At 42.3% G+C, this 24,380-nt stretch overlaps 1 protein-coding gene and 13 non-coding genes across 14 annotated transcripts in view; 10 read left to right on the top strand and 4 right to left on the bottom strand.

Annotated features, from left to right (window-relative positions):
- The window catches only part of LOC133017921 (contactin-associated protein-like 4), a 54,317-nt gene that overhangs the window by 23,523 nt on the left and 6,414 nt on the right, over positions 1–24,380 (bottom strand). Inside the window, exons 2-10 of the mRNA XM_061084176.1 lie at positions 23,573–23,766; positions 21,280–21,427; positions 19,095–19,298; positions 13,951–14,126; positions 13,726–13,872; positions 10,383–10,650; positions 8,379–8,528; positions 7,036–7,210; positions 1,112–1,218 (exon numbers count right to left, since the gene is read on the bottom strand). Of these exons, the coding sequence (XP_060940159.1) occupies positions 1,112–1,218; positions 7,036–7,210; positions 8,379–8,528; positions 10,383–10,650; positions 13,726–13,872; positions 13,951–14,126; positions 19,095–19,298; positions 21,280–21,427; positions 23,573–23,629 (1,432 nt within the window). The 5' untranslated portion in view covers positions 23,630–23,766. The remainder of the gene's footprint in view (positions 1–1,111; positions 1,219–7,035; positions 7,211–8,378; positions 8,529–10,382; positions 10,651–13,725; positions 13,873–13,950; positions 14,127–19,094; positions 19,299–21,279; positions 21,428–23,572; positions 23,767–24,380) is intronic.
- trnal-uaa (transfer RNA leucine (anticodon UAA)) lies at positions 3,781–3,863 on the top strand. The gene has a single exon. It is a non-coding gene; the product is annotated as a tRNA-Leu (tRNA).
- On the top strand, positions 4,126–4,208 carry trnal-uaa (transfer RNA leucine (anticodon UAA)). Its single transcript has one exon. It is a non-coding gene; the product is annotated as a tRNA-Leu (tRNA).
- trnal-uaa (transfer RNA leucine (anticodon UAA)) lies at positions 4,465–4,547 on the top strand. Its single transcript has one exon. It is a non-coding gene; the product is annotated as a tRNA-Leu (tRNA).
- trnal-caa (transfer RNA leucine (anticodon CAA)) lies at positions 6,024–6,106 on the top strand. Its single transcript has one exon. It is a non-coding gene; the product is annotated as a tRNA-Leu (tRNA).
- trnal-uaa (transfer RNA leucine (anticodon UAA)) lies at positions 6,426–6,508 on the top strand. Its single transcript has one exon. It is a non-coding gene; the product is annotated as a tRNA-Leu (tRNA).
- trnal-uaa (transfer RNA leucine (anticodon UAA)) lies at positions 6,754–6,836 on the top strand. The gene has a single exon. It is a non-coding gene; the product is annotated as a tRNA-Leu (tRNA).
- Positions 8,783–8,865, top strand: trnal-uaa (transfer RNA leucine (anticodon UAA)). Its single transcript has one exon. It is a non-coding gene; the product is annotated as a tRNA-Leu (tRNA).
- On the top strand, positions 9,116–9,198 carry trnal-uaa (transfer RNA leucine (anticodon UAA)). The gene has a single exon. It is a non-coding gene; the product is annotated as a tRNA-Leu (tRNA).
- Positions 9,459–9,541, top strand: trnal-uaa (transfer RNA leucine (anticodon UAA)). The gene has a single exon. It is a non-coding gene; the product is annotated as a tRNA-Leu (tRNA).
- trnal-uaa (transfer RNA leucine (anticodon UAA)) lies at positions 9,781–9,863 on the top strand. The gene has a single exon. It is a non-coding gene; the product is annotated as a tRNA-Leu (tRNA).
- trnal-caa (transfer RNA leucine (anticodon CAA)) lies at positions 11,737–11,819 on the bottom strand. The gene has a single exon. It is a non-coding gene; the product is annotated as a tRNA-Leu (tRNA).
- trnal-caa (transfer RNA leucine (anticodon CAA)) lies at positions 12,192–12,274 on the bottom strand. The gene has a single exon. It is a non-coding gene; the product is annotated as a tRNA-Leu (tRNA).
- trnal-caa (transfer RNA leucine (anticodon CAA)) lies at positions 12,643–12,725 on the bottom strand. Its single transcript has one exon. It is a non-coding gene; the product is annotated as a tRNA-Leu (tRNA).

Here is a 24,380-nt window from a genome sequence, read left to right on the forward strand (position 1 = left end):
GAGGAAAACTCTGGTAGTGCGAGCAAGTAAAGAAGTTATTTACATTCTATGCTCGTGACAAATCTTCCTCTTCCTCCTCCTCCTCCACCTCCTCCTCCTCCTCCTCCTCCTCCAGTCACAAACACACACCAGTGCTTCCTCTGCAGTCACATAAGTCAAATCCATATCTAAAGGTTCCCACTCTCCACCTGTTTATCTCCTCCTCTCCTCAGCCAAAGGCCTTTCATTCACCACGTGGCCTCAGGTTGGTTGGAGCAATAGGAACGAGACGGGAGCAGAGGTGAAGTGTGCAGGTCTGAAGGTTTCAGCTTGAAGGCGACTGGAACAGAGCGAGTGAATCTCACCCATTATCTCACCTTCTGTTATGCTTCCTTTCGTTTACTCCATATTACTACACAACTTATACACAGCCACAGACTCATTAACCTCCATCACATCACTCAGGTGTAACAAACAGATTGCAAACACTGTAACCAGCTGCACCGGAGCGAGAAAGCATGAGCTGATATTAAATACAGGCATATTTAAAGGATATTATTAAAGTGTGAGTCTTGTTCTGTATAGATTTGGCCGCCTCGTGCCGTCCCAAGAAGATTGAAGAGATAATAAATATATTTTTTTTAATTCTCTGTTGGTACCACTGCACCACTATAGGGCTCTGGGGATGTAAACAGGAAACAACAGCTAATGGCTGCAACTTTAACCTGTATTCATTTGCATTTTAGTAAATAGGCTCCATTAAAAGAATGCTGAATTGGCTGTTGGCAGTTTATTTATGGGCTGCTTTGGTAATGAAGGAAGTTCTGGAGTTTTACTGAATGACTTTTTATGATTTCTAGTGAGTTGCTCATTGAGATAAACCACACGTACAACTTTCTTTCTTTGTTTAAAGGGAAAATGTCTTAATGAGTTTTAAACAGTTTGTAGAAACGATTGAATCTGATCTCACGTTATCAGATGGGTTTGAATCCTGCAGGAACTATACAGTGTCACTTATTCTGACTCGTGGACTCGCTCTCCATCTGTTTTTTTCATGCATTTCACTTCTCTCTCTCTAAGGTTTTCCTGTACTTGTTTCCCGTGGTCATGTGGTGATAGCAGTTGGACTTACAGCTGTGGCAGGTCGCTCCATTGTAGCCGCTGTCCGAGCAGTTGCAGTGGAAGATCGTCCAGGACTGAGTGCAGCGGCCGCCATGTTCACAGCGACTGGGAGAACACCTGAGAGAGAGACAGGGAGAGAGAGAGAGAAAGAGAGTGAGAGAGAAATGGTGAAATTCTCATAAAACTTGAGTGTTTAGTTGCTTTATTAAATTTGATTGAAGCATTTGTTGTTCTTTGCCATGACACTAGAATATGAGAAAGCATAGTGTCTGATAAGGAGAAACAACATTGGAGAGTCACTGTTTCCGCTGTTGATCCGTTTCCAAAGAATCCCAAAGTTAATTAAAGTGTTCATCTATTCGCCGTTGCCTCAGTTACACAGAGGAAACTTTTCACCTTTTAAACTCTCACAACCCTTCAAAGAGAGAAAATCAGCTTCATTAAACTAAACAGACTCTTACGAAACGCAGCTTTTAATTTTCACCCGACACTTTCATCTCGTCTGGATTATTGTAATTTTCTGTGTTCAGCTCTCGGCCAAAAGGTCGTCTCCCGTCCTCGGCTTGTTAAAACCTCCGCTGCCAGACTTGTTACACGTTTTACGAGACAGAATTACATCAGTCACATCCTTGACGCCGCGTTGACCGGCTCTACCTGTCGGGTTTTAAACTTTCACTAATTACTTTAAAGTCCCTACATGGACTTGCTCTGACTTACATCATAGATTCACTTGAACCCTACGATCCTCACCGCTCTTCCCACAGGCTGCCTTACCACACACACACACACACACACACACACACACACACACACACACACACACACACACACACACACACACACACACACACACACACACAAACACACAGACACACACACACGCTGTGGACGTTGTGTTGTCACCCCCCTCCATCTGTTAGTTTTTTGTTTGTCAGCTGGATTGAGATTTACGATGATCATTATCACAACCTCCTCCAAAGTGGCCGTGTTCGCTGTTGCCCTCTAGTGGACATATTGCTCCAATATCAATCAACCAGAGTCAATGACGCTTGTATTTGAACAGTGACGGTGACATAAATGATCCTTAATGCAAAAAACGACTTAAAGGACGGCTTTTAATGTTGACTGAATTTCAAGGGGACTGTCGGTGCCAGTTATCTTGTGTAATACTTCAAAGCTTTGTGCAGCTTTGTTATGTATTATCTATGTAATATTGTTAATACGATAATGTAAAAGCCTTTTAGCTGAGGTGCTTAAAGGTTTAATAAGCACCATTAGGACTAAATATGCTGCTAAATACAAGATATATGGATAAATAACGTTGCGGTAGGTTGATGGTTTGAGGAGAAAATACATTTTTTGCCGCCTTTCAAAGGAAAGATGACATCTTCAGAATACCTTTCTCCCTTCCACACAGAGATGAAAAGAATAATTTCATTACTTCACAGATTCGTCTCTTTAGATTTTTCTTTCATTGCACATAAAAGGGGAAGTTTCCGTCTGAGCACAGAGGATCCTCACTTCTGTTTGAAGAAGTTCTTTAAATGAACCCGGCTCACAATGAATATCTCTCCGTGTGAATCGATGGTTAAATATCTCACTGCTGTGACCGTCGTGACATCAGGAGGCAGAAGGTAGGGGGGGAGAGGGGGGGGGGTGGAGGGGTTATGAAAACACATGAGACATTATGTTGACCGTGAAAATGAAATCAGCAAACTGTGACGTGAGACATTGAGTTCTAATGTGTTTGCATAATGCACATGCATGGAGCAGAAGAGTGGATGTCAGGGTCGGAGGGTATCAAGGGAACACGCCTGTGAAATGAAAAATTAATGGGGAATATGCATTCAAATTCACGAGCATCTATTTATCCGCCTCAGCGTGCTCACACGTCTCTCACGCCGCCGCCGCTGTCAGAAACACGTGTACGACTCTGACTCCAATCCCCGACAGGTCCACGGCCCGGCCGCTGTGGGAGATTCATGGAAGCCAATAAAAAAAAGTGATTTCTTTTTCAATAAATACTGAGTGGTTTATTAGAGAGCAGGCATGTGCAGCAGGAAGAGGAAGACAATCTCCTCACTTTGGAGGCAGTCGGAGAATACGGACAACAAACTGAGTTGTAAAATTAATTATCCCACAAACCAAAGCTCCAAAATGCCATAAACAATCCGATCGTATAAGATGAAGCTCTGCTCCAATGGGACCGGAGGTAACTATACATCTTTACTGTAATAAACTGACTACTACACACACAGACACAATGTGTGCTCGGCCATTTAAACACATGTGACAGTGAGTGAGTGCATGTTTTTGCCCAAACTCCGGCAGCAACACTGAGCGGGAAACAGATGACTGCTCAGAATCTGCTGTCGTCCTTTTATTGAGATAAAAGCCATGACTCAGCAGCTTGTCAGCCTGCGACAGTGTGAGTTCACCCTCGATATCTCTGCTCGGCTTTAATCTAAGAGTGAGAGGGAGCCGAGCACATAAAGCACCGAACTTCACATTCACACCACCACACCGCTCTGTTGTCTCCTGTATTTAGGGTTTGTGTGAGTCGGCTGTAGACACACAATCAAACTCTGTGTCAGTGGTTTTATATATTACATGTTTAATGTCTGTCGATCTGTCTTCACCGTGGATTGATTAATTATAAAAGAAGAAGCCACATTCAGCACCAGGATGGCCGAGAGGTTAAGGCGTTGGACTTAAGATCCAATGGGCGAATGCCCGCGTGGGTTCGACCCCCACTCCTGGTATTCTCTTCATCTTTAATGGTTAAATTCATGTAGATGGAACTTATAACAACAACACCTCCTCAATCTTCAGCCCTTCTGGAGTAAAAGGACTCTGCAAGGATGTTGCAGTTTTTCTATCCTGTATTTGTACTCGTTGGATAGTTGCCACTTTGGCTTTGAGGGAAATATCACCGTCATGGCTTTACCAAAGGTCAGGATTTCTTTCAGCACATTGTTTTATCATCACTACGATTTTAACTGAAACAACTCTCCACTATTTCCAACCAGGATGGCCGAGAGGTTAAGGCGTTGGACTTAAGATCCAATGGGCGAATGCCCGCGTGGGTTCGACCCCCACTCCTGGTATTCTGTTTATCATTAATGGTTAAATTCATGTAGATGACACTTACAACAACTTCTCAATCTTCAGCCCTTCTGGAATAAAAGGTCTCTGCAAGGACGTTGCAGTTTTTCTATTCGTTGGATAGTCAACACTTTGGATTTGAGGGAAATATCACGTTCTTTGAAAGCAAAGCAGGACTTTACCAAAGTTCAGGATTTATTTCAGCACATTGTTTTATCATCACTCAATTCTGAAATTGAAAATTGTATGATATTTCCAACCAGGATGGCCGAGAGGTTAAGGCGTTGGACTTAAGATCCAATGGGCGAGTGCCCGCGTGGGTTCGACCCCCACTCCTGGTATTTTGTTCTCTTCACAATCTTGAAGAGATAAGATAATTGTGTCCTTGAACAACAACAGGGTCTCACCAACAACTTCAGTCAACCAAGGAGCAGGTAAAGTAAGAACCATGGTGGACGAGTGAAATAGACTCAAGGATCATTGGGTGGTGTACCTGCCAACATATCAAATCCTACAACCATCCTTCTGCATCGTCTATACTGAGAGAAAGATGAAAATGAGATATTATGACTGCATGAAATCATCAGGATGGCCGAGTGGTTAAGGCGTTGCACTCAAGATGCAATGGATTCAAATCCTCCTCCTGGTAACCAGTTAATGTATAGTGACCCTTTGGCACCATCAAGATCTGAAGGGTTATCAGGTCACAAGCAAAACCTCTGTTATAAAAGTAGGGTTCACATGAAATCAAAACCTATATTGCAAGTTTTGTGGAAATTGATCCAGCAGATTTTCTTTAATCCTCCTAACACCTCTAAAACTGGGTCTGCATGAACATGATATAACTCGTTCTGTCGGTAAAACTTCTCCAAAATCCGTCCAACCAATCCATCCTGTTATTCCAAGGCGTTCAGATTGTCCCTGGAAGGTTTTGAGTTCGGTTGTGGTGATTTGACACTTCTCTCTCCTCAACCTCTTTGGTTCCTGTGACAGTTTTGCTGTTTGACAAACTGAGTTGAGCTGTCAGGCAGTACGAGAAAAAATAATAAGGGCTCAGATGTTTCTGTCTGTCAATGCAGAGGAAACAAAATGTTCTGGAAATGGATCGAGTTGACTTTCTGACCCAAGTGCTTCCACTCTGAATGCAGACTGAAGTTCGGTCTCCATGCGCTCGGCCTGCACACCCACACAGATGTTAAAAACTACTCAAAGGAAAGAGAAGCATATGGAAGCTAAGACTATAACTCCATCTTCCTTTAAACTTTATATCCCATGATCCCTAAATCTAATTACAGCACAGGGAAAGCTGGGATTTCTTTCTCACTCTGCTCCTGTGAGTCATCAGATCTGTGCAGGAGCTGAATTCTGCTGAATAATAATCTGATAAAAGTTGAACCAGGAAGATATTTAATTAAACCCACTGAGGCAAATTCTGCCTCTCTGGTGAGTCTGTGTGGCAGCTGTGTTCATGTGTAAGTGTACAAGTGTCTGACTGCTGCTTTTTGCCGAGAGGAGAGTTCATAACTGTTGTAAATGTTCCTGTATTTGTAATATTACAACCTTTTCACCAGGATGGACCAATGTTAAGCAGAACATTTGTCCCTAAAAGCTTCAGTCAACCCTGATTTACAACCAATGGGAGTTCACAACCCCAACAAGAATTCCTGACAGCAGCAAAACAGGAACTTGTCACATGTCCGACCATCAACCCAACTCCACCTACATCATTTGACAGCAGCGTAACAATAACACACTCGTGAACGTGTGAATGATAACAAGCACAGGAATAAAAAAAGATATTTTGATTGGATAAAATCACCAGGATGGCCGAGTGGTTAAGGCGTTGCACTCAAGATGCAATGGACTCAAGTCCTCGTGGGTTCAAATCCCACTCCTGGTATTCTTCATCGACTTTAAAGGAGCTGATATACTACGAGGTCTTGTACAATAGATTACAGAAGAGCATCTAGAAAGTTTATCAGAAAGTGGATATGTCCGTCAAGGTGTTCAACTTCACCATGACAAAGACAGTGAATCTTATCTGGTTTTTCCTCTGATCATCCCCAACCATTCCACAACATATCATGGTAATCGGATGAGTAGTTTTTGTGTAACACACCCAAACAAATGCTTGGACAGTAGTTTTATATATAACATGTTTAATATCCTTCTATCTGTATCTCTTCAGTGCAGATTGATGAATTCAAGCCTCATGCAGCACCAGGATGGCCGAGAGGTTAAGGCGTTGGACTTAAGATCCAATGGGCAATTGCCCGCGTGGGTTCGACCCCCACTCCTGGTATTGATAACCTTAGTATTTTATGGTTACACTCATGTAGATGAAATTTATATCAACAACAACTTCTCAATCCTAAACCCTTCTGGAATGAAAGGACTCTGGAAGGAAGTTCTGCTTCGTGGGATAGTTTCCTCTTTGGCTTTGAGGGAAATATCAGTGTCATGGTTTTACCAAAGTTCAGGATTTCTTTCAGCACCTTGTTTTATCATCAATAAGTTCTGAAATTAAACAATTTAGTGAGATTTCCAACCAGGATGGCCGAGAGGTTAAGGCGTTGGACTTAAGATCCAATGGACGAATGTCCTCGTGGGTTCGAACCCCACTCCTGGTATTTCATTTACTTTACAGACCTCGTGTTTGATCCATTAAACTTAGCAGGATGCATCCTATCATCTTCTGACCTTGGGAGGTCAGATGTTTGACCTTTAACCTTTTACCAGGCCTTTAATGAAAATGATTAGCAGAGGAATTTGCCTCAAGATCACATCAGCAGAGAGGGAAGTTGTTTTAATAGTTTCTGTGATTCCGACCTGTCGATGATTCCACACATGTCGATCTGCAAGTGGCTGTAGTTTCCCAGAAGTCTTTGCTGCACCAGGATCAGGTCCACTGGCTGGTGGTCCACAGAGAGGAGGCGCATGCAGCCCTGGAAAATGTCGAAGGGGTTTGTACACTCCTGGTTATTGTCTTGGTCAGCGGGACAACCTGGATGAGGAAGGATGAAGAGCAGAAGGACAACAGGACAACAGTGAGGATCCAATCAAACAGAAGCCAATAGATTAGGGTTAGGGTTAAATACAATGCAATACATTTTGGGCTGATTTCTTGATAGAGGACGGAAGTGGAGACGCGTCCTTAATCTTTATTCAGTGTCTATGGTTAATAAATAAAAGAGTAGTATGGATGTGAAACCGTAGTAAATGGGTTTCACCGCACAGAGAGCTGAGCTGTGGTGGATTGTGTTTTTTCAAGTGTCTGGAATCATGAAAATGTGGGTCAGACCTTGATCAAATTCCTTTGTAGTGGATTTAATGGTGTAGAAGAGACGGTGAGAGTGCGTTTGTGTAACGTGTGAGTGTGAACGTGCAGAATGATGAAGAGCCTCCAGCAATATAAAGAACAGACCGGGACTGAAAAACTGCAGAGTGGATCGAAAACAAAAGAGAGGAGAGTCAAGAAGAAGAAGCAGCGAGGAAGTCAGTGGAGAATGAAATAAAGAGAAACAGGGGGAAAGATGAGAGAGAGGAAAAGACACAGGAAGAGAGAGAGAGGAGAGAGATCAGAGGAGGAGAGGAGAGTAATAAACTTTCATTATAAAACAGAAACAAGTTTAATTTGGTTCAGTGCACACACAGTTGTTGAGGAGAGTTCTGTTGACAACAACTGGAAACAGCTGGAAACAACTTCAGGGAAAAACAAAACAACAAGGCTCATATAAACAGTTAGTTTGTTTGTCTGGTGAATTCTACGACAACTACACTGTTTTACTATTATTATTCCACAATAACCAAAGAGACTAAATATAACTCAAACTTGAGGCATCATTTAGTGAAACTTTTTGGACCCTAACTTCAGGAAAAGAGAAATAAAGTAGGATAAAGTGTTTAATTTATAAATGACGGTCATTTAATTCCTCATTTGGTTAAATATTCCTGAAATCTGAATAAAGACACAGAACATCATAATATTCTGAAGCTTAACTATCACTGCTGCTGCCAAATGAGCCCGAACCTCAATTAGGTGAGTCAACACTACATCAGAGCTCTAATTGATCTTATTAAGATAAATTCTGTCCTGTTGTTATTTCATTGGAAATACATCTTTCAATCTTTCTTCATTATAATAACTGATGATACATGTTCGAAGCTCTTACCACCAAAGAAGAGTTGATGTCGAACGCTGACAGGAAACGAGGGGCTGGCGTGAGCGACTCCTCCTCCTCCTTCATCCACAGACACGCTCAGACGTCCTCGATCGGAGGTGAAATCCACTGAGTGCCACTGGCCGTCGTTCAGAGCCGAACCTGAGGAACGTCCAATAACATCACAAAACATTACTGATGTACTTTGAGCTCTTGTCCAATAGATAACAGAAGAGAAACTAGAAAGGTGACTAGAAAAGGGATACGTCCATCAAGGCTATTACACGACTTCACCATTTCAAAGAAAGTCAAACGTATCTGTTTTTTCCTCTGATCATCTCCAACCACTCCTCAACATGTCATGGTAATTGGTTGAGTAGTTTTTGCATAATAACACAAACATTTCTATTCACAGCACCAGGATGGCCGAGAGGTTAAGGCGTTGGACTTAAGATCCAATGGGCAGATGCCCGCGTGGGTTCGACCCCCACTCCTGGTATTGATACTGGTACTCATAGTATTTTATGGTTACACTCTGTAGATGACACTTATATCAACAACAACTTCTCAGCCCTCATCCCTTCTCGAATGAAAGGTCTCTGCAAGGAAGTTCTGCTTCGTGGGATAGTTTCCACTTTGGCTTTGAGGGAAATATCACTGTCATGGCTTGAGCAAAGTTCAGGATTTCTTTCAGGACATTGTTTTATCATCACTACTGTTTGAAATTGATCAATTGTAAGAGATTTCCAACCAGGATGGCCGAGAGGTTAAGGCGTTGGACTTAAGATCCAATGGGCGAATGCCCGCGTGGGTTCGACCCCCACTCCTGGTATTGTGTTTATCTATAATGGTTAAATTCATGTAGATGAAACTTATAACAACAACTTCTCAATCTTCAGCCCTTCTGGAATAAAAGGTCCCTGCAAGGACGTTGCAGTTTTTCTATTAGTTGGAAAGTTGCCACTTTGGATTTGAGGGAAACATTATTGTCTTTGCAAGCCAAGCATGGCTTTACCAAAGTTCAGGATTTCTTTCGGCACATTGTTTTATCATCACTACTGCTTGAAATGTATCAATTGTTTGATATTTCCAACCAGGATGGCCGAGAGGTTAAGGCGTTGGACTTAAGAACCAATGGGCGAGTGCCCTCGTGGGTTCGACCCCCACTCCTGGTATTGTGTTTATCTTTAATGGTTAAATTCACATACATGACACTTATAACAACAACAACTTCTCAATCTTCAGCCCTTCTAGAATAAAAGGTCTCTGCAAGGACGTTGCAGTTTTTCTATCTAGTGTTTCTATTCGTTGGATAGTTACCACTTTGGATTTGAGGGAAATACCACTGATTTCTTGCAGCACATTGTTTTATCATCACTACTGCTTGAAATGTATCAATTGTTTGAGATTTCAAACCAGGATGGCCGAGAGGTTAAGGCGTTGGACTTAAGATCCAATGGGCGATTGCCCTCGTGGGTTCGACCCCCACTCCTGGTATTGTGTTTATCTTTAATGGTTAAATTCATGTAGATGTTATTTATATCAACAAATTCTCAAACCTCAGCCCTTCTCAAATTAAAGGACTCTGCAAGTACGGTGCAGTTCTTCTATCCTGTATTTCTGTTCTTGGGAAAGTTAACACTTTGGATTTGAGGGAAATATTATTGTCTTTGCAAGTCGAGCACGACTTTACCAAAGGAATTATTGATGAAGTATTTTTAAAAATCATATTGATGATGAAAACACTATTAGATGTAGGTTACAGTTGGTGGAATTATCCTGTTCTGTGTTGGATTAAATTCAAGCAAGCAACTAGATTTTGAGACAACAGAACACATCCTCTCATCGATGGATGATCAGGACAAAACTGATTTGAGATGAATAAGTTCATACTGAGTAAATAGGGCGGTGCTTTATTCGGTGGCCTGGGTTGTGAGTAAGATGTTTGGTTTTAAATGTTAGAATTTACTTCTTCGACATTGAGATGAGTTTCAGTTTATAAGTTGTTCGACTGACCTGCCCTGAGCTCCAGCGGCGCCCTGCCAGCCTTCTGGATCTGCAGCCACAGTCTGGCCTCACTCAGGTGCAGCCAGGCCACTCCCCCTTCGTCAGGGAGGTCAAAGGTGAGCAGAAGCCCCGCCTTGTTCCACGTCCTGAACTGGAACCCCACGGACACGCCCCCCGAAGAGGACGCCATCGCCCTCGGCAACTGAAGGAAGCTCTGGGGTCCGGGAAACGTCACGGCGACGGAAACTGGCTCAGCACAAGAAAAGGTCACATTGCCCTGAGATGGAGAGAGAGAGGAGTGAGAGGAGAGAGAGGACGGGCGACAGGAAAAATGATTACTAGAGAGTTAAAGCAACATAAAACATGAATATTAATCAGTTGCAGAGGGCGTGTGGATGTGACCTCGTGTCACCGTGATCTCATCAGCAAGTCTCCTTGAGAATAAAACCCATGAATTCAAACCGAGAAGCCCAATGTCACCGGCTCAGAGCCTTGGAGGGGGGGGGGGGATATTTATGTGAACGGGACTATATAGACGTTTCCGTTGCGGTCCATTGTTTTGAGTGGTGGTAATGACACCGGGTCCACTGCTGAAGCTGCAGCAGTTATATATTACAGTGCCCGGCTCTCTGCTGGGAATATCCGCCTGCTATCTTTATAATGCTCCTGAAACACAGATGACATCTAAAAGCCCTTTGTAGAGCTGTTAAAGTGATATATGAAAGTACATGGTGGAGGATGCAGCCGTACTGTAAAGTATAAAGTAAAAAGTGAGCTATAAAATCCACCCCCCCCCCCCCAAAAGAAACCACTCACTCACGCACACCCAAAGTCCTCCACATGTACACACACCATCAGTTTCTACTTCTTTTAGTTGTCAGGTCTTTATGAATGTTCTCTCTTACAAAGGTAATCCTCTGAAACCCTAGAGCTCTGGTAAAACAGTTTCTATCCGAGCTGCAGACGAGGATGTGACTCTCTGAACATCTCAGCTCTCTGGTTCTTAACTGGGATGACTGATCATTTATTATAAATGGTTCAGAGCCGCCCTGCATCTTCTCTAAAGGTCCTAATGACTTGGAAAAAGGAAGCGTTACTGAAACTCTAACGATCGTCTTCTCTCCTCTGTCCGCTCATGTGACACCGACCTCGTTAAGAGCTGATTAGCTTCATTAACCTCGTTAGCAGCTCGTTAGCAGATGACCACACTCGATTTTCCCAACTGCATATTAGATGGTGATGTGTTACTTATACTTGTGAAGTATTGGTCAGCAGAGAAGAAGCTTTTCTCTTGTGTAACTGAAGCACAGATCTATGATGGAGGTTGTGTCTTGTCTAAGTACAGTGACCTTTTAAAGGAGAATACCAGGAGTGGGATTTGAACCCACGAGGATTTGAATCCATTGCATCTTGAGTGCAACGCCTTAACCACTCGGCCATCCTGGTGATATTAATAACAATTACATCATAAATAAAACACTCGGCCATACTGAGGGGGATGATATTTATGAGGGTGTGAAATCTGGTGCAGATCCAGATAAAGGTGTGAATTTAAAAAGCTGCTTCAGAGCTGCCCTGCACGGAGCTTATTCATGAAGAAACATATGATAACAATCTTCTTATCTCCTCTATCATCTCACACTTTCCTCGCTAACAGCTGATTAGCTTCATTGACCTTGTTAGCAGCTCGTTAGCAGAAGATTTCCCAGTGATAAACCTGCAGGTTGATGTAGACAACGTCATATTCAATGGTTACGTGTTGCTTATGCATGTGAGAGATTGGCCAGTACTGTGACTCATTGATTTTTTAAAGGAGAATACCAGGAGTGGGATTTGAACCCACGAGGACTTGAGTCCATTGCATCTTGAGTGCAACGCCTTAACCACTCGGCCATCCTGGTGATATCAATAAAAATTACATCATAAATAAAACAGTCGGCCATACTGAGGGGGATAATATTTATGAGAGTGTGAAATCTGGTGCAAATCCAGATAAAGTTCTAGACCGAGTGAGTTTAAAAGTGGTTTTAACTGTTGGCCGAGGACTGAACTCTACTTAGTTGAGTTCTAGTTGCACGGAGCTCGTTAATGTACAAACATCTAATAACAATCTTCTTCTTTCCTCTATCCTCGTTAACAGCTGATTAGCTTAATTTACCTTTTTAGCAGCCCACTTAACACAGGTTGATGTAGACAATGTCATATTCAATATGACATGTTATTTATGCATGTGACATATCAGTCAGTGCATTGACTTTTTGAAGGACAATACCAGGAGTGGGATTTGAACCCACGAGGACTTGAGTCCATTGCATCTTGAGTGCAACGCCTTAACCACTCGGCCATCCTGGTGTTATTAAAAACAATTACATCTTACATAAAACAATCAGATGTGGACCCAGATAAAGTTCCAGACCCAGTGAATTTGAAAGTGGTTTTAAAAGCGGACAGTTGGCCGAGGTCTGAACTCTACTCAGGGACATTCTAGTTGGAGCTCATTAATGTACAAACATCTAATAACAGTCGTCTTCTCTCCTCTGTCCTCTCGTCTCACACTGTCCTCGTTAAGATCTGATTAGCTTCATTAACCACGTTAGCAGCTCGTTAGCAGAAGACCACACAGGATTTCCCGGTGGTGGTCCAGGGATGTTAACATGTGAACACGTTGATACAGACAGAACCATAAGCTCTTAGATGGTGACATGTAGTTACTTATGCATGTGGAGCTTCAGTTTCCACTGGAGGAGCTTCAGTGAATGTGTGTCATGGTGTTTGTTAGAACGTCTTGTAATAAGAAACACACCAAACAGAATGTGTTATGAGGCTGGAGTCTCTACTCGAGGTGGAACAGCTCCAGCTACTGATGCTCGATTCTCTCTCAGACATAAAAGCTCAGTCCAGAGAGTCTGAGGAGCCCAACATCAAAGCTCTCTGCTTTTCCCCAAATGATTCACAAGATTTGTCATCATCACTCTGCAAAAGTTCAAAACAACTTTCTGTACCACACAAAGAAAACTTGTGTAGATAAGTATTTCTTCTTTGTTGCAACTCTTTTAAGATAATCACTCATTTCTTCAGTGTGTGTTTCTACTGATGATCATCGAGGCTCCAATCACAAAGTGCAAAGAGGAAACAAAGATAATTTAAGAGTCGTTAAGAAGCTTTACTGCAAAAGAAAGGTTGAATAAACATACTATATAAAATTCAAAATACTAGAATGCACCACTACACCAAGGTCCAACATTACAGAGCTGCAAAATGCAAACATTCATGAAATCATATCTCATATCGCCTGATTGTAGTTGTTCTTGTCCATTACAGTAGCTGTGTGTCCACGGCTGAATGATCTCACCATGAGAGTCACCTGCTGGTCGTTGTGTTTCGCTCGTTCTATCAGGTTCATGCTGTTGTAGAGCAGGTTCTCCAGGCAGCCCTGGAAGTTCCTCTTGGGGACGAGAGGTTTCTGAGAGTCGAGGCTCAGCGCCGCTCCGACGCTCAGCTGCACGGAGAGAAAAAGATAAGAATTAAACATATCTGCAGTGTAAATATCTGTTTCTATAGGTGTGTTTCATCCCACCTGTTCCATGTTCCAGTGGCTGAACTCTGCAGGGATGTGAACCCTCTCGCTGTGTTTGTCCACAGTGAGGTTGAGGTGAGCACTTTGCCTTTCCACTGCCACATGATGCCAGTGCTGGTCGTCCAACAGGCTGCCGAGGGAGGCAAGAGGCCGGGGAGAGGGAGAGGAAGTCCCACCTGGGAGGATGGATGGATGGCAGAAGAAGAAGAAGAAGAAGAGGAGGCAGGAGAGGATGAAGCAGTTTATTGAAAACTAATCACACAGTGAGAAATGGAAATTACAGAGACAGACTCCGACGGTTTTAATCAACACATCAGCGCCGTTTAATTTGCAAAAGTCTGAACTCGACGTGAATGAAATGAGACCGAAGCTCATTGGGAAACTGGACGGAAGAAACCCATTTAACTTTTTATTAATTATTTTTCAGTTTGTTATTTGAAATGCAGGTTTCTCATCATTATGTATAACAGCAGGTAAACCTTGTGAAGATGATTCCTCAGTAACACGCTGAGATCATTTCTTCATCGTTGGTAAATACGTTCACTTCATCAAATGATTAGAATCTGTTTTTTAAAGCTAAAAGTGCATTTAAATCATTGTTTTTTGCCTTGTGAACACAACAAATCAGAATTGTAAACACAGATGGACGACATGACGAGAAGCCTCCTGGTCTCTGACTGCACAACAGGTCATGAAACCTTCCTTCTCCATGTGATTTCTATAACTTCATTCCTAACTTGAGGCGTGCATGTTGATTTTAGTTGGTTCTATACTTTGTTTGGTGTGTTTTCCACTTTTTCTATCTCGCGTTATGGAAGCAGACAGTTTGTTGTTTGTTGTCTCCTCGTTGTCTGACCTGCGCCTCCTCCTCCTCCTCACAGAGCGACCCTGGTGTCGAGGGAGCGACAGCAGAGTAACAGCAGCGACTCGCACCAGCCTCCATGCTGCGTCTAAATATCTCACTTACTCTCCGGCTCCCACAGAGAGGAGCACAGCCGGGTCACGCTCGCTCGTCTCATTAGCAGCTACCGCCTATATCTGCATACACTCGCACCGAGAGCCGGAGACAAATATGTGACGAAGCCTAAACTGAAGAAGTGCAGAAGAAACCCAGCGAGACGTTATTAATGATAGATGAGCGCCGGTCGGGTCCAAATATGTGGATCTATTCCCCCAAAGTACTCGGGAGAGAAACTTTGTGTTTGTGCTGAGAGAGAGAGAGAGAGAGAGAGAGAGGAGAACGAGTCAGTCATTAAAAATGTATCAGAGATTCTTCAGGGAGAAACAATGTGAGCTCCAGAGAGACAGACGGAGACAGCCAAGGAAGATGATGGACAAATGCATCTTTGATATGTCCGCCAAGTTTGTGAGAGGATGTTCAGTGTGTTCAAAGATAATTCACAGAGAGAGAGAGAGAGAGTTAAGAAGTGGACCTCAGGAAACACTTGATTATGAAGAGGGATTTGATCACAGTCTGGACGAATGGAAAGAGACGGTGGAATCGATACGAGAGGAGAAGACGTAAAAACACAAAGCATCACTTTGCTGACATTGATTAATGGAAGAGGTTTTGTGTTGGTGGAGGAGGACGAGACGGAGACGACTCTGTGAGTGAGCGTCACGTTGGATGGAGGATTTCATTACTGCTTGACTGGAAAGAGAAAGTAGGAATCGATACGAGCGGTTCCGAGGGTAAACAAATAGAAAATATCTTTATTGATATTAATACATAGAACCATCACTGTTTTTCTGTGTGTGACGGTTTCCTCTCTTCTTGGCAGTGAAGTCGTTTTTCAGATCTACATCTACTACACGTGTCCAGAGTCATTTAATAAACACAGTTCGAAGGAATTTAACTAAAGGTCTTCAGTGGGATTTGTCGCGGTTTGAAATGAAATTCTCTCTTTTCTTCACTGATGTTTATTCATGAATATATTTCTTCCTAATGTCTGACACATTTCTGAGCTTCATAACTTTGTTTGTGTTTAATTGTCTCAGCACGGCTCAGACTTTGTTGAGACGTCTCTTGATATTTCATTATTCTGACAAACAAATAAAAAACAGGATTGTTATGAATACAATTTTTTATTTAGTAGAATAAAAGCACCTCTTTAGACTTTTTTATTAAATTTGCATCTGTCATCAGTGCCTCTGTTATTATTTCATGTGAAATCTTTGTGTTTTTCTCACATTCTGCACAAGAGTGTGTTACATTCTGCTCACGTCCTCCACGCAGCATCACCTCATCATATCTCGTCTGCCGCTCTATTACGTCTGCTCTGAATCGGATGATGGAGAGAGTCGCTCACAGGTCGAATCAGAAACAGTTTGTTTGAGTCGCTCTCCTGAAGCTCTGAGTCCTTCTCAGAGTTTCTCAGATCCAAGCAGGAGCTCTGGAACGATTCCAAACCTCGGCCGCAGAGTGAAGAGCTGGTTTGAAGTGCTGCTGCCTCACAAGTTTCCTTTTGTGTTTTCACATCACTCGCTTTCTACCACACACTAGTTGGTGTAACACTGAGTTCAGGCACAAGCTGATTACATTACCAGCCTCACTGTCTATTTCGAATCCTTAATAGACTCAAACCCATTTTTGTTTATCAGTGGCGGGGGAACATATTCTGCATTTAAAAAACGCTCATTTGTAATTTGAAAAATAGTAGTTATCTACAGTGGCTACGATTAGAGTGTCTGCTCCATGCAGAGAGGACGGTGACTGACCGAACACTGGAGAAGATTCAGAGTCAAACGGGGAAAGCAAAAGCTAAAAATACTCAAAGGAGATCTGGAAACATGCTGTCAGATGAAGGAGCAGGATCTGGAGGCAACGTTACTCATCCACACTCTCACACCTTCAAGGATGAGGCTGAATCTAACATTAACGATCAACTGACACATTATCTTCTTGTAAAACTTACTTGGTAACAAGTTAATTAGCAGACAGAAGCATTTCCATGTCTATTTTACACTGATGCATCAAACTGAAGAAACAAGATGAAATAAAGACCAGAGTTCTGTTTGCAGACTGGTGTCAAACACACAGTCCAAGGAATATTCAAACTAAAACAAAGACATGTAGAATAATAATGTAATGTAGGCTTCTCCCTACAGGGAGACACTGAATGGAATTATGTTAACGAGTAGAAACCTTTCTTCAAACATGGCCTCTTCATCAAATCTATTCACCAGAGTCACAACTTCCGCAGTTGAAGTCACTGAGGATGTAATTACCTCAAAGTGATCTGACTGTCTGCTGCAGAACTACTCAGACGATTTCCATGAAATGCTGTGGAAGGATGGAGCCCGACCCAAAAGAAGAACCTAATCAATTTCAGAGGGGATCCATACAAACAGGAGGATCCCACAATTTGTTTTCACGAGTTAGGGTGTTAGCTTTCACTCTCAGTGCCCTAGTTTCATATTAAATCCTTTAAAATCTTCTCCTGTCTCTGTCTATGTATAATCATTATTCTCAAAACAAATAATAACGTCTGAGAAGTTTCACCAAATTCAACTTTCCATCGAAAAATAGAGTTCAGCCTCATTGAGATACGAGTGAATATAACGTCTATTTTCTAGTGTTTCAGTGTTTACTTTCCAGGTCATTGTTGCAGCTCTGTTACTCAGAGTTGCCTCATATAGAGAACTGGCTCAGCCCTGGAAAGGAGCGGGGGGGTTAGACCTGGATCTGATGGTGTTAGCAGAGCAGAGTCGACCATGTGAGAGCTCAGGGTCGACCCACACAGCAGACGACCTCGATAACACAATCTGTGACCTACAAAACTACACACAGGAAGAGACCGAGCAGAAAATAGGAAAAAGGAGATGAAGGACACCGGAGAAAAAACAGAGGATCATGGCCGAGAGACATATGAAGTTATATGTCTATTAAAAGGGTCTGTGTGTCAGGGACAGAGAGATTGTTAAGAGAGGAGACAGAAATATGAAGAAATGAAAATAAATCTCCTGTTCTGATGAGTAAGAAAACAAAGGAATAAAAGATCTGAGGAGACAAACCAAGACAAACAACACTAATTAGAACAGAACGGGTGAAGAAGAGCAGAGCAACCAGTCGTGGGGGGGGAACAAAGAGGGGGTTGAGAGGAAGAGGAGCAGCTGAAGATAAAAGCGAAGAGGAGGACATGGTGCTTGTTGTTTTCCAGTTGCAGCTCCTCTCAGTCTCTCCTGCTTCACTTCAATGGATGGCTTTAATTTCCTCTCTCTCTCTCTCTCTCTCTCTCTCTCTCTCTCTCTCTCTCTCTCTCTCTCTCTCTCTCTCTCTCTCTCTCTCTCTCTCTCTCTCTGACGACTGACGCTTTGCTCTTTTAAAAGTTGATGCAGCCTTTAAGGTGGAAATGTCTTCCCATCAGTTCTCACTTGGAGCACAGGGGCTGAATGTGTTGTATTAAGACAGTTTGTCGACTGGAGGAGACGGTTCGTGGAGGTGATGAAGGTAATCACCGTGATGCAGACATTCCAGAGGTGTAGCAGTTCTTTTTAAAGGTGAGGCCCAAGTGACTGTGTTCAAGGGAATGGACTTGAAACGTCAAAACATCTCTTTAAACAATTTATTTCTTTTGAGGAATGCTGCCATTCAGTTGAGAGGTGAAGCAATTTTGCGTGAGAAGAGATGGGGGGAGAAAGAGAAGACATAGAGGGAAACAGGATGATGGATAGAAAATAAGAAAGATGTATTAAAGACGAACAAATGATGGGCGATGAAGGATGTTAAGTTGAAGAGAAGGTTTTTCAGTCCTGGTTTTAACGTCCTGAGTGATCCCATCACGAGAAGACTGGTATTTCTACACCGTTTTTGGGTGTTTTAGACAATTTTAGACAATTGTTATACTGTGTATTATATCTAAAAGTCTTCAGATAACTACGATTTGTGTGAAACATCCGGTTGAGGATCTTGATCTTAAACTAATCTTCATTAGTTTGCACATAATCTTGGTACAATATATTTCAGGAGTCTGTTTCTGTGTCTCCTTTAAAAGTTGGTAATGAGAGTTTTCTTCTATCATATATATATATATATACATATATATATATATATATATATATATATATATATATATATATATATGTCAGTACTTTCAGTATCAGCTTTGTCAGAGTAAGTATAGTGTGTATCTGGTGTGTTGTACCTGGTCTGAGCAGCAGCTGCAGTTTCCCTCTCTCTAACTCCAGACTGAGTCCGAGTCCTCCTTCTCCCGCCGCCTGCAGCAATGTCCCAGAATTCCTCAGGGTCTTGAACTTCAGAGAGACGACCTCCTTGGATGAGCGCCTCGCTCCGGGACTCCACCTGAACACGAGGCCGCTGCCGCCGTCCAACGCCACCACATCAGAGGCTGAAGAGAACAGACAGGAAGACGATCAGGTCACGGTGACCTTCAGGCAGATTTAAAGTCCTTCACAACAGTGTTCCTGGGATAAAAACATTCACCAAGAAGGGACGGACGCATAACTCCTGCTCCTCTGCATCTGGACAGAGATGGTTTTGCTTAGTGTGGAGTTGTGGTTGCAGACTCTTATTCTGTTTATCACCTTTCAACAATAAACTTCCCTTTAGGTGTCGGCTGCTTCCCGGGGATTTGGGCTGAGGATCCAGGGCTGAGGTGATCTGAGGTAAACACTGTGTGTGTGTGTGGAGTGTATAGAATGGACTGCTTACACAGAGCTGTTTAGAAAGAGCAGCAGCAGCAGCAGGAGCTCGGCGTCAATTTCCCTTTTCGGCCCGAACAGCTAATTTCTGACTGAATGTTTTTTAATGAACTTGGCAAGTCTTTGACTCGCTCACGTCAAGACTCGCACACTTCGCTCGCACTAATGCTCTTATTGGATGGAACAGCACATTTCCTGCTGATTACAGAGCATCGGGCTGAAGCTCCAGAGCGCTGAGTCATGCTCTGTGTGTGTAAAGCTGAGAACCTCCTCTGCTCCACTGATTTAACTCGTGATGTCATTCTAGAATATGATGTTTTATCTCTTTATAATTATCCTAAAACAAGACGGGTCTGCGCTGCTGCAATAGAATGATCTGTACTTTTGTATCATTGTCAGAAAAATATCATCACATCACTTTGTTTTCAGTCCAGTAGCTCAGACGTTATTAACCTCTCATGGTTTCTGTTATTTTCTGGAGCATTTTGAATTCCCTGATATGAAAGTGGAGGATTGGAACAAGCAGAGAGAACAGGGGGGGAGACGTTCAACACAGGGACGGGTCGGAATCGAACCCACGGCCTCACGCTTAACATTTAACTTTTAAATGATTGTTAACTCCAGTGTTGGTGCTGTTATGGTCTTAATGGTGTGTTGTTCTTTTACGGGACAAACTCAAAATGACTTCAAAGCTCAGAGTCTCCTGATTCTATCTGAGCAAAGCATTTTAAGATTATTGTATCACTGTGTGTGTGTGTGTGTGTGTGTGTGTGTGTGTGTGTGTGTGTGTGTGCGTGTGTGTGTGCTGTTTATGTCCTTAAATATCAACACAGGCTATTTAATAAAATCCATCTTTTAAATGTTTCTCTTTTTCCAGAGGCAGCAAACACAGCAAGAAACACCACACACACCTTCTCTTTCAGTAAAATATGCCAATCAGGTAATTCCACCTTCTGGGAATCAAGAAGAGTTTCTAAATCCTGTAAACTTCTTTCACATAAAACTTTCCAAACTCCACGAGAAGCCACAGCACGAGAAGCAGTGACAGGTTTGATCTCTGCTGCTCAGAAACCTGTAGTATTTGTGTTTGTCCTCCACAGCGATGGAGTCAGTGTTGATGTGAATAGCTGCTGTGCACAGTGTGAATCAATCCTCTGATGTCTGCTTTGTTTCACACGGACGATGTGTCTGGACTCGTCCTGCCAACGTGCTGAGTGAGAGGAGAAATTAAAACAGAACAAAAGGCGACACAATATGTTTTGTGTGGAAGATAAACACTGGGATCCGTGTTGTTGTTTTTTGTTATGTTAACACAATGAGGTGAGAGTGTGAACTGATTGTGAAACATGGAATTATTTCCAAGAGAAGGCCTCTGTGGTTTCCTGTGTCCCTGGGAAATCACACAACATATAAGTGGTAAACATCCTTTCACTTTCATTTGACCCAAATTAAATCTATGGTTGAATATTAAACGTTGACTCCCTCTCTTTGTTGTTTGTTCTTTCAGATGGTTCCTGTTCCGGTAAATATTCCCTGCAAACTAAATTTCCCTGGATACCGGCATCCAGGCTGAGCTGGTTGTTTGGATGAAATTGGTCAAACCAGCGCCCTGAGATTTGTCCCCAGTTAAACCAGAGCATCCAAACCAGTGAGGAAGAGGAGACTCACTGTAAGGACACCCTTGGGTCTCCAGCCGCAGCCCGATGCGTCCGTTGGGATTCCAGCTCAGAGGGATGAGGCGCAGGAAGCGAGCGATGGCCGGCTGCTGCAGCTTGTACTGAACCACACTGTCGGCGTTACTGTTCCCTGGAAAAGACTGGAAACAAACACACAACTCTTAACAAACGTGCACAACAACACAACCGGAGTTGAGTGTAAGCAGGGCAACTATTTCAGTTTGAAGCTCAGGCACCGATATCAAAATCAAATCAAATCAAATCAAAGTTTATTGTCACATGCACCAATGACAGCGTCTTGGTACATGGCAGGCAGCATCTATGCAGTAGACGGGCTTTACAAAAATTTATAAAAAAAAAAAATAAAAAAAAAGAATTGACATACCATATAACATATAACGTATAACATATTAAAATATTAAAATGAAGCAGAAAAATATTAAAATGAAGCAGATGTTTACCGGGTGGAGTGGGGAATATTAAATTAAAACAAACAAAAATATGAATATATATGTAGTAAGTACGTAGTCAGTGGGACCTGTGATCTATTGACCTGGCAGGCAAGGGCTTTACAAAATAAAAATAACATAACATATAACATATAACATATAACATATAACATATAACATATAACATATAACATATAACATATAACATATAACATATAACATATAACATAGACATATAACATAAAACATATAACATATAACATAGCAGAGCAAAAAGAAGCAGCAGTTTACCAACAGTTGAGGGAATATTAAATTAAATAATATGAATATATGTGTAGAAAGTGTATTTGTATGGGTGGTGGAGCAGAATGTACATTGTAACTGTTCAGAGGGTCAGTGTTGCTGATTAAGAAGCCTTACGATAAACGCTGCACATGATCTCAGTCTTTGGGGGAAAGGAGGTAAAAGCATAAAGCTGAACACCTGCTCTCCACACCCCCCCCCCCCCCCCCCCAGGTAAGAAGCTCTGCTCTCTCCACAAACAAGTTCCAAGCTCCAAGCTGCTCTGTATTCCAGCGTGTGGACACTGAACCATGTATCATCAGCTCAACAGCTCAGAAACAAGTCCAGCAACGCGGCCCATGACTCAGGGAAGTGCAGCTACTAGTTCTCCATCATGCAGTGTTTCAGAGGACGTGTTTGTCCTCATGATCCGAGTTGGAGACAGAACTTAAACGACCAATAAACCAGACGCACTATTACGGTGTTTGATGTGAATGTCCCAGAGCAGCCGAAACAGACAGAGGTCAAACGAGGCCGTGGCAGGAATCAATAGTTTACTCTACAGGGAGGATTAAATACAGAATGACAGGTTTTTACTGGGGAATAAATAGAGCCGGACAGATATGGACTTATACCCATATCAAAATATATATACAGCTTGCAATAAGAAAAATAATCTATATATATATTTTCGGCAACTTTCGGCCGAATGATAAATTGATAAATCACTGACATTTTAATTGAATCTACAATTTTTTACAATATGGTTTAATTGGTTACATTTTACACGACTGTCTGTCCCATAATCTGAGACTTTTTCCGTCTGTGTAATATCTTTTATGTTCACATATCACACATCCTGTTAGCACATATTCTCTTTATAGGATATATAGTATTTCTTTTTTCATATTAATATTATTTAGAATTTTATTACTGATGTTCTTATTTTTACTTTTATCACCCTGCTGATTTCACAGCTGATTTCCCCGCAGTGGGCGAACCTATGATCTTATCTTAATAAAACTTAACAAATAAGCCATATTAAAATCATCCCATATTATAGCACTTTAATGACCGTGTTATTAGTGGCCATGGTAATAAAGTTAATACCATCCATGCAGCAGTGGGTGAATACATTACACAGCTACTGTTTTGTATTCCCTCCTGCTCCTCAGCTCCTTCCAGCTGTAGCTACACGACAGAGACGATAAAAACTGAGTTTACCTTCTGTTCAAAAATCAAACCATAAAGACGCCGGAACAGAACAATAAGACAGAGTCACAGGAAAAGAAAAACCACCAAGGAGCAGAATCTCCTCAGCCTCCGTGTCAGCAGCTTTAGAGTCTGGCAACAAGTCTGCACATTCAGCAGAGCTGCTGCTTCATCGTTTATAGATGAACCTGTAAACTCGTGATGACTGAGTTTATCTGAACAATGTGCACAGAGCCGCTGCTGCTCCACTCTTCATCATCTTACACGAGTTAAACAAAACAAGGTGTGACGCTGCTTATCGATCCCTGAGGGGAAGTAAACACTAAGTGAGAGTCCACTCACCCCGATGCTGTCCTCCTGTCGGTACTGCTTCCAGTTGTGTCCCGTGTCGCTGAACATCAGCAGGTAGGACGTCAGCCAATCAGAGCTGCCGTATCGGCCCTGGGTGGCGACGGCGGTGATCCTGGTTCGCTCCCCCAGGTCGACCTCCAGCCACTGGTACCTGTCTGAGGTGAGAGGAGACCAACCTCCAGCTCCTGTTGAGAGAGAGAGGAGAGGAAACAGCTCACAATAAGGGATCTATTAGAAATTCATCCATCTGGGAGGAAATGAAATGAGCTCTGAGAGACGCTAAGCATGAATTGCATTGTTTGACCTTTCATCTTCAACTAGAAACGTTCAGTCAGGAACATGATTGAACGAGGGAAGCATCTTTAAATCCATTTGGAAATTGTAATCAGATGTAAATCTTACATCAGGAACTTTCCTAAATCTGAATCAATAGAGGAATGTTGGTCTTTTTATACCCATTCAAAAAAATGTATTTTTGTATTTGTGAAATGCAATATTAAGAAATAAGTTAAAATGTAAGACCCAGGTCAAGTATCACAGATATGTAGAGTCCAATAATCACTTAATTAAAGATGAGTGAAGTAGCCGTGTAGAGAATAAACCGTTAAACACCAAGTTCTCTGTCAAACTACAGGAAGAAGAAAAAATGCAAACTCTTCAGTTTGTTTTTTTATTACCGTGTGTGTGTGTGTGTGTGTGTGTGTGTGTGTGTGTGTGTGTGTGTGTGTGTGTGTGTGTGTGTGTGTGTGTGTGTGTGTGTGTTGGGGGGGGGGGTTGTGTGTGAGGTTGCGAGACATTT

The sequence above is a fragment of the Limanda limanda genome, chromosome 13 (genome assembly GCF_963576545.1).
Source record: "Limanda limanda chromosome 13, fLimLim1.1, whole genome shotgun sequence".
Classification (NCBI taxonomy): Eukaryota; Metazoa; Chordata; class Actinopteri; order Pleuronectiformes; family Pleuronectidae; genus Limanda; species Limanda limanda.